Here is a 9406-nt window from a genome sequence, read left to right as displayed (position 1 = left end):
TCTGTCTACAAGAAGATCAGATCTAGTTTCTCTACGGCTGCTAACTAGGTTTAGAGGAGACATAAGATATATATAGTTGTGTCCCAGAAAACCCTAGCACTAGTGGGCCTAAAAAAGACTAAGGCCCAACAGATTCAACGCATTATTCAACAAGTAACCCATGTGTTGTCAGCTCTAATGGCAGAAAGACTAGCGTTGTTGGAAGCTGTCCGGACAGGAGTAGAAGAGGAACGGAGGATGCTGTGCTTTGAATCGGACTATGCGCTTGTGATCAAGGCTGTCAGCTCTGGGGCTTGTATACCGGAGCTCTATGGAGTGGTGTCAGACATTTTATCTTTTGTGTCTATTTTCGAGTTTGTCTCCTTTGCTTGGATCCCTCGTAAGAGGAATGGTCAAGCCAATATGTTAGCAAAATCTGTTTTGATTGCAGGTGGAACTTTGGTGGTTGATTGAGTTATTATTAATCCCAACTAACTCTTTAAGTTTAAATGAAATATGTGTTAAAAAAAAGATAAAGAATAAGGATACGATATTAATACTAAAACGTGTTTAATTGCATTGTCTATCTTTTAAAAATAAAACCCCAAAAGAAAACAAACCATGATCATTAAGTTGTATAAACGTAAATATCAATGTGTAAAGAAGACTACTCGCTCAAATAAAACGAAGACAAGTCAAAGAACAAGAAAAAACAAACCAGAGATTCAGACCAATCTGAAAAAGAAACATACACAAACAAAAATTAAAGAAATACAACATAACAAGATAACAGATGCGATTCATGTCCCAGCCTAGCGTGCAGCAGGGGTCACTTGTGTCCCGAAATCAACAGTCAATTGTAAGAAGTTCTTTGAGTCATCATCTTGAATCTCTCCTCTTGTCCTCAAATTCTCAGAGACCAAACACTCTTTAAGCACGTTCACAACTTTCGACTTGTTTGGTCTATCAGATGAAGAATGACTCACGCATGATATTGCTAGTTCAAGAATCTTCCAGGCTATATTAGAGTCATAATCTCGACCAAGGTTTGGGTCAACGATTTTCTCAATATCTCCACTGCTTATAAGAACCTTTAGCCATTCTGCTATATGAGTTTTTTCTCGAGTTCGCTCAATCACAGATCGGTTTGTTATGATTTCCATAAGTATGATACCGAAACTGTAGACATCGCTCTTCTCATTTAACCTATTTCTTTGGTAGTATCTGAAAAATAAAGTATTTTATGGAACTTAATGATTGAAAAAAGTTTTAAGTTACATTAGTTTTCTATGTATTGGAGAGAACTTACGCCGGATCAAGATATCCCGACGTTCCTGCCACTACTGTTGCTACCTGAGTTTCAGCTCCAACGGAAAATGATCTTGAAAGCCCAAAATCCGCAAGTTTGGCGTCAAACCGATCGTCTAATAGTATATTTTTACTTTTTACATCTCTATGAACCATTGGCGGCTCGCATGCCACATGCAAGTATTCTAAACCTATTTTGACACAAAATTTGGTAAGATCTTAAAGTTGAGAGATATATGATCTTTGCAATGTTATAAAAAGGGCAACTAAAATTGTTATGTTAGCAAGAATTAACCTTGTGCTGCCTCCACAGCTATTTTTAGTCTACTAGCCCATTTCAAAGTAGATCCAGCAGATTGTACTGTAAATGAAAATGCTAATTAAATCCTTAAATATTGAAGACTTATTGATTCATAGACTAATAAAGACACGGTTTGTATAAGTGATTAGTTACCTGATAAATGTTGTTTAAGGTTTCCATTTTCCATGTTCTCATAGATAAGTGCCAAGTGACCTCCTTCATCACAGTAACCAACAAGGCTTACCAAGTTTAGGTGATGAACTCTTAGAAGAAGCTCCACCTTTTGAAACTCTCAATACGACTTAAAAAAAGTTTTCTTGATCAAACAAGTGGAATAACGTTAAAGTACCTCTGCCTTAAATTCCTTATAACCTTCAACTGATGACTCCGAGAGAACTTTAACAGCTACGGGTTCGGTATCACTCAAAGAACCGTGGTAGACAACTCCAAATCCTCCTTCTCCTAGAACTCTTTTGAAGTTGTCCGTAAGTTCTACTACTTCTGAATAAGTGAACCTTTTCTTTTTGGAAAAGATTGATGACTTTCTTGGTAACTCTCGTGTACCAGCTGTGCCTGTACATGCGAGATCATAAGCAATGCCATTATCATATACAATGAAACCTAATATTTTATTAAGTCTGTGTATGCTTCTTCATGGATGATTCTGTTTGTCTATTTACCTTCTGATAGGGGTCTTTTCTTTCTGAAAATATAAAAGAGAACCAGCAAGGCGATAAGAACCAGGACTGAAGCAACCGATGCGATAACTGGTACTAAGACTTTCTTGTTATTATTGCATGAGCCGGAGAGACAAAGATTTGGATTTCCTTGAGTACTATAGAACAAGAACGTTACTAAATATACAAAAATTGTTAGGAAAATATTAATTTTTTAGGGAGAAGCTTAATTACGTCAATTTCAGGCCTTTCTTTTCTCTATCGCGAAGGGCTTTAGGAATTGGACCGGCTAAGCTATTCCAACCTAAGTTTCTGTCGAAACAGAGAACATTATTATATAGAAATCATTCACACATATATTTGGTGAAAATGTGTTACATTGCTTTCCAAGAAATATATATACTCACATGATCAACAATGACTCCATGTTGGCTAAAAACTCTGGCACTCCTCCAGATAGATTGTTATTCGACAAATCCCTAGTATTTGATGAAGATAAAAAAGTTAAGAAGCAATCTAATAGGTTCAAAAAAAAAAACATACTATGAACTCACAGTTCTTGTAGATAGGTTAGGTTTTGTATGCTAGATGCTATGACGCCGTTTAGTCCACTCGATGATAAGTACTCTCTGGTAATATAAACACACACATTTTCAGGTGTTAAACTTTACAAAATATATAGTTTAATTTGTGATTGTATAATCCTACAATGATATATGATTCTTTGCGGAACAGAAGCATTTGTGTAGCTGCAATTTACGCCCTCCCATTTAAACTGTCGAGGAACGCATGGATCTCCTTGCCAATCAATTCTATTCAGCTCATAAGTATCTTTAACATTCTGGACCGCCACAGCTAAAAATAAAACCAAAATTGATATACACAAACATAAATGTTAATACCACGTGCATGAAATCGATACTAATGATGATTGAGTTGACTAACCATCCTCTGGATTAGTTCCTGCGTCTGGGAACGGCATAATGATGTAAGCTTCCATAGCATTAATCATTGGTGGGAGGGTTGAGCTCTGAGTCGTAACAAGCTCCACTGTACATTGAGTACTATACATACATTTCAAAGGGGGTGTGTTGTATAGAGTCTCTAGCTGTAACTTCGGAGGGCGATAAGATGAAACTGTAATGTTTTGGTCGTTTCCCTTCCACACAATGTCGAATTCTCTTGTGTCGTTGCCTTGAAGTGTTTGTATCTCAGCGAAATGAAGGTAGATGAGTGCATGATAGTCACGGTTATCAACACTCCAATAAAAAGATAAATTTTCAGTGACGTTTTTGTTAACGACTGCCTTTGAAATTACATCTCGTGGTAGCTCATAAGGAGCAGAAGAGTTTACACTGAGGCTTGTGTTTATAAAATTAAACCCAGAATTGCTTCTTGGATTCCATTCACGATCATATGCATCTTTAGGATACCTGAAATAAATATAAATCCTATTCAAATATTTGTAATGTTTTACAAAACTTGCTTGCTTCTGAAGTAAAGTAAGGGCGGTTTGTTTCACCATCTATCATCTCCATCCAGCTGATCCATTTAGATGATCCAATTCCATTTAGATGATCCATCCAAATGATCCATCCAAATTTTGTGGGACTGTTTGTTTGTCCATCCAAATGGTTCATCTAGATGAATCATCTAAATGAATCTTATGTTTGTTTCTTTATCTACATTTTCATCCAGATGAGTAGTAAATAAATTACTAAAATACTCTTGTTTTATTTTAATCATATGTTTGATGTTAATTTTAACTATATTAAATTTTATTATTTAGTCTAAAATATATTTAGACTGAAATTATTTTATAATTAGCATTTTGAAATTCATAAATTATTATTTCACATAAATTTATAAATTTTTATTTAGATTTGTATTAAAAATTAACTACAATAATAACTTCTAATAAACAAAAAGTTTGATAAACATATACTTTAAAAAACTTTGAAATTTCAAACTAAAACATGATTAATAATAAACTGATTAAAATATTCAAATAAATATATCCAAAATTAGTTTTGCATTTTTTTGTGGATAACGCGATTTTTCGTTTTCGACGGAAATCGTGATTTTTCTTTTTCGACGGAAATTGCGATTTTCTGGTTTTGGTCAAGAAAACGCGATTTCCGGTTTTCCCGTTAGGTGGGAAAATGAGATTTTTCAGTTTTGGCGGAAAAACAAGTTTTTTTGGTTTTGGTGGGAAAATAAGATTTTCGGTTTTTGCGGAAAAAATGAGATTTCTGGTTTGGTGGGAAAATGGGATTTTCTGTTTTTGCGGGAAAACGAAGGGAAGGTGATTTTCTGGTTTTAGCGGGAAAACAAGACTTTTCAGTTTTGGCGGAAAAATGTGTTTTTGCGGCTTTAGCGGGAAAACATGCGTTTTTGCGATTTTGACGGAAAAATGTGTTTTTGTGGTTTTGACGGGAAAATGTGTTTTTAGGTTTTGACAGAAAAATACGTTTTTGTGGTTTTGTCATTTTTCATAAGTGACAAAATGATATTAGATTTAGGTTTGTAATTTGTGAATTATATCAGGGGTATAATAGATATTATACCATTTTGACGGAACCATCTAGACGGTTCAATTTGGATCAGCCAGTTGATTTTCAAAATTAAGCCTAAATTTTGAAAACTCATCCTGATAATCTATTGAGATGACTTGTTTTATTAATGCCTAAACAAACAAAATTCTTGTCTCCATCCAAATGATTCCTTTTGGATGGTGAAACAATCCAAATGACTCCTTTTGGATGGTGAAACAAACAGCCCGTAAGAAAAAAATACCGGACGGATTGACCGAGAGAATCGTCGCCAGCGTATTCTCGTTTTATGAGCTTCAAGGAGCCATTTGTAGTGATGTAAGTGTCATCTCTCAAGGGTCTTAGTTCCAAGGCTGAAATGATTGGTGTAGTATCTCTCAAGGGTCTTAGTTTGGGATGTGTATGATCTCTTCTGTTTTAGAAGAGAAAGAAAGATCAACTTTTGTCCATTTATTTGGACCTAGATAAAGATCAAATTCCGGGCCATCATTGAGCCCATCGTAATTCCCGTAGAGAAATTGAGCTTTGATAAGATATTTGGTGCCTGAAGTGACTTTAAGATTATAGCAGTTTCGTATTCCCTCTGGAAAATATCTTAGTACGTTGAATGCCTTAGAGGCTTCTTCCCAAAACTTTTCTACCCTACCACTTTGACCACCACCTTGCGTGAAGTTGGAATCAGATGTGTATGTTATTCCAGTTAACGGTTCGGTATAAGGAGATGCTGCGGGGTGTAATCCGCAATCCAAGTTGATGAATTCTGGTAAGAGATTGCACATAAATTCATGTCAAACATATTATAAGAAACAAAGGGAATTTAAATTCAAGACTTCTTAAAAGGGAATTTAAATTGTTTGAGAGAGTGTACCTTTGGGATCAGATTGAGCTTGAATTAGATGTGCAGTAGTGGCAAAAGACACAATGATCAGAGCTAGCAAAAGACCTTGAAGATTCTCCATTTTTTGGACAGTTTTTAAGTAAAATAGAAAACAGTTTTCGCCTCTCGGATTAGTTCCTCGTTCAGTTTAAGTCAAGATTATGGTTGATCCTTACTTTGACTTTTTGATTATAAAAGGTTGTTGACAGAAGAGAAACAACCGGGATAACTGGTCACCATGACCTCACAACGTGCTTACAGGTTATTTAATTAACTGCAATCCTATGTTTGAACAACAGCATAAAATTGTGACAGAAATAGACATGTAATGTATTATAACCATAAACAAGAGTACCTTGTTGGAAAAGTTATTCCTTAAATCAGAAACTGGTTACAACATTATTGTGTAACATCTTTGGTTGTGTATGGTTAGGATATCATACTAAAAGTCATAAACTCTTGCTCTCTTGTCTCTCTCTCTCTCTCTCTCTCTCTCTCTCTCTCTCTCTCTCTCTAGTTGGCAAAAAAAAGACAGTGACAATGAAGTTAAATTAAATGAAGCTTATAGTTTAATCTCTGCATTTTCCTTAGGTCAACAGCGACACCATTTACACGAGCCAAAGCAAAGCTGCAAGCTTGTACCTCATTTTCATCGTGTTCTTTTCATCAAATGTCAAATTCTCTGGTGTTTTTGCTTCGAAGTGTTTTTATAGCAGCAAAATAAAGTTATATGAGTGCTTGATCCTCATCGGTATCAACATTTCAGTGTAAATATTAATTCTCGCTCACGTTTTGTTATTGACTTCTTGTGGTAGCTCATAAGGAGTGGAAGCGTTTACATCACAACATATATATTTATCAAACGACGACGACTCAACTTCAGTATCACATGTTATTTGTGAAAAAAAACCTTAGCGATCATTGACAACAAACTTTTGGAAAATACAAATGGGAAGATTCATTTAAAATAAACTAGCAAGGATATATTTGGCGAGCTAACGAGCTTCAGGGATCACCTCGGTGTACATGTCCTTGCTGTAGTCCATAGAAGTTCTTAATTCAACATCTCGGCTTTCGCTTATCCTTGAATTTTCGGATATTAGACACTCTTTTAGACCTTTAGCAACTTGAGACATGTTTGGTCTTCCTATGGAAGAAGGACTCAGACAAGACATTGCTATTTCAATGGCCTTCCAGACAGAACCAATGTCATAGTTTTGATGGAGATTTGGATCCATAATACTTCCAATATCTCCTTTTGTTATCATAAAGCTGACCCATTCTACTAAGTGAGGCTTTTCGCGGGACTGCTGAATTATAGGACGGTTTGTAATGATCTCCAGTAATACTATTCCGAAACTGTATATATCACTCTTTTCTGTCAACCAATTTGTTTGGTAATACCTGAAAAGCATGGCATAGAAATTAAAACATAAAATATTCTTTGTGACCATGATCAAGTATCAAAAGGGACTGTAAATTTATACTATATGAAGTGAAACAATACTTACTCTGGATCAAGATATCCAGGAGTGCCAGCAACAACAGTTGACACATGTGTTTCATTTCCGGTGGGAAAAGATCTTGAAAGACCAAAATCAGCTAGTTTAGCTTGGAAATTTTGGTCCAAAAGTATGTTAGTACTTTTTATATCTCTATGAACGATTGGTGGTATGCATCCTGTGTGCAAGTATTCCAGTCCTTCATTGCAAATTAAAAATCCAGTAATTTCTTGGCAAATTTTAAAGTAATTCATATAGTGCCTTAGGTTTAGTATCAATTGCATACGCCAGAGGTCAAAAAATTAGGTGCGCCAGTGGAAACGTAATGGTTCCTTGTTTATTCACTCGAGAGTAACTTTGTACACAGTACATACCTAGAGCTGTATCCAAAACTATTCTTAGTCTGTTTTCCCAGCTCAAACAAATCCACCACGCTTCCCTGTATTAATCAGACATTAGTGCAAAATTGCTCAAAATACGATATTTTCTATAGAAAGGCTAAGACATCATATTATTTTCCAATATTTGCTGTAATCACTGATTATGCTTCTATTATTACCTGACAAATGTTGCTTTAGGTCTCCATTTGGCATGTACTCGTATGGTCTCCTTCATCACAATACCCAACTAGACTCACCAGATTTATATGGTGCACTCTCATAAGCAGTTCCACCTAAACCAACCATCCATCAGCTAAGAGTAATAACAAGAGATATGTTTCAATTAAATCACTGAGCCAAAGAGGACCTCAGCCTTAAAATGCTTATAGCCTTGAGATGATGATTGGGACAGCAATTTGACAGCTACTTGTTGGGTAACATTAACACAACCGTGATAAACAACTCCAAACCCTCCTTCACCGAGAGCTCTGTCAAAGTTATTTGTCACTTGTTGAACCTCAGTATAAGTAAACCTAATCTTCTTCGAAGCGAATGACGATTCCGGCTGGCTAGTATGCCCAACATCCGGTACGGATATACTTGGTGGAGCAGCTGAATCTACACAGTAAAATACTTGGTTTTGCAGGATATAATTTTATGAAATTTCTCTGATGATTGTATGGCTTAAGACGTACCTGAAGGCAGTTTTTTCTTTCGGAAAACAAAAATAAGAGCCACCACAACCGGTATAGCAAGCAGAGAGGCAGCTGATGCAAAAGCCGGTATCAAGAATTTCTTTTTCTGCTTTTCTTGATTGCATAAACTAGTTTTGCACAAATCTGGATTTCCATCAAGTCTACAAAGTACATGCGATATATTGAAGATGTTAAGGAACACGCAATGGAAGATGTTAAAGTATGTTTTATCTTCAGACCGAGTATTTTTAGGCTTTGTAGTTTCTGAACAAGAACTACCATTTCTACCCCATTTCTATATAATTAGCAAATGATACAGAGAATGAAAAAACTTACTTTAATACAAGTCCTTCCGTTACACTATCAAGAAGAGCCTGAGGAACTGAACCGTTGAGATTGTTCCCACTGAAGTTTCTGTACAAAAAATTATCATAATTACAAACATACGCAAATCCAACAAAAACACATTGAAAAAGATGTTTAGGATTTATGCTTTCTATAAAATTACATCAAGGTCAGCGATTTCATGCTGGCAAGAAAACTAGGCACTGGTCCAGTCAAATTGTTGTTCGATAAGTCCCTGCAGTTGCATGCAGAAAATACAAATGATTGGCTTACATGTGTTAAAATATATCATTCTTGGTTTAATTACTCAACACTTGGAGATACTTACAGTTCTTGTAATTGTGTGAGATTCTGTAAAGCTAGAGCTATGCTACCAGTTAATCCACTTTCTGACAGGTTTCTAATTATAAAAGCACAAAAACACTTTACAAATATTTGGATACCGTTAAGATTTGAGAGAAGGTTTGTGAGAATGTGTTGTGTATTTCTTATTGCTTACACCATTATATATCATACAAGGTGGAGTCAAAGGGAGAATTGATTACAAAGATACTCTACATAATAACATGGTCAAACTCATAAAGACTAAGGTTGAATGGGCCTTCCATGTGGCTGGATGTAAACCTCCAATGGACTCTAGTCTTGTACTTGTATGGTCTAGGTTATGGACCATCCACTTCATGATTCATAACACTCCCCCTTGGATGTCATAACCATATAGGGCTTGTAACATGCTAATTTTGCCTCATTAAAACCTCTCCCGGAAAACCCAAAACCCAATGTGGTAAAA

The 9406-nt window shown here is 35.7% G+C and overlaps 1 protein-coding gene and 1 pseudogene across 1 annotated transcript in view; both read right to left on the bottom strand.

The window, feature by feature from the left end:
* Positions 1 to 791: 791 nt before the first annotated feature.
* Positions 792 to 5776, bottom strand: LOC106341422 (annotated as a pseudogene).
* A 913-nt stretch (positions 5777 to 6689) lies between these two features.
* Positions 6690 to 9406, bottom strand: part of LOC106340290 (probable leucine-rich repeat receptor-like protein kinase At2g28990) — a 17789-nt gene continuing 15072 nt past the window's right edge. Inside the window, 11 exon segments of the mRNA XM_013779168.1 lie at positions 6690 to 7098; positions 7206 to 7395; positions 7571 to 7618; positions 7621 to 7635; positions 7756 to 7797; positions 7800 to 7869; positions 7944 to 8194; positions 8272 to 8432; positions 8608 to 8685; positions 8780 to 8851; positions 8945 to 9016. Of these exon segments, the coding sequence (XP_013634622.1) occupies positions 6690 to 7098; positions 7206 to 7395; positions 7571 to 7618; positions 7621 to 7635; positions 7756 to 7797; positions 7800 to 7869; positions 7944 to 8194; positions 8272 to 8432; positions 8608 to 8685; positions 8780 to 8851; positions 8945 to 9016 (1408 nt within the window).

The sequence above is a fragment of the Brassica oleracea genome, chromosome C4 (genome assembly GCF_000695525.1).
Source record: "Brassica oleracea var. oleracea cultivar TO1000 chromosome C4, BOL, whole genome shotgun sequence".
Classification (NCBI taxonomy): Eukaryota; Viridiplantae; Streptophyta; class Magnoliopsida; order Brassicales; family Brassicaceae; genus Brassica; species Brassica oleracea.
Note: the sequence above shows the minus strand (reverse complement) of the source record. Positions and strands in the feature narration are given on the sequence as shown.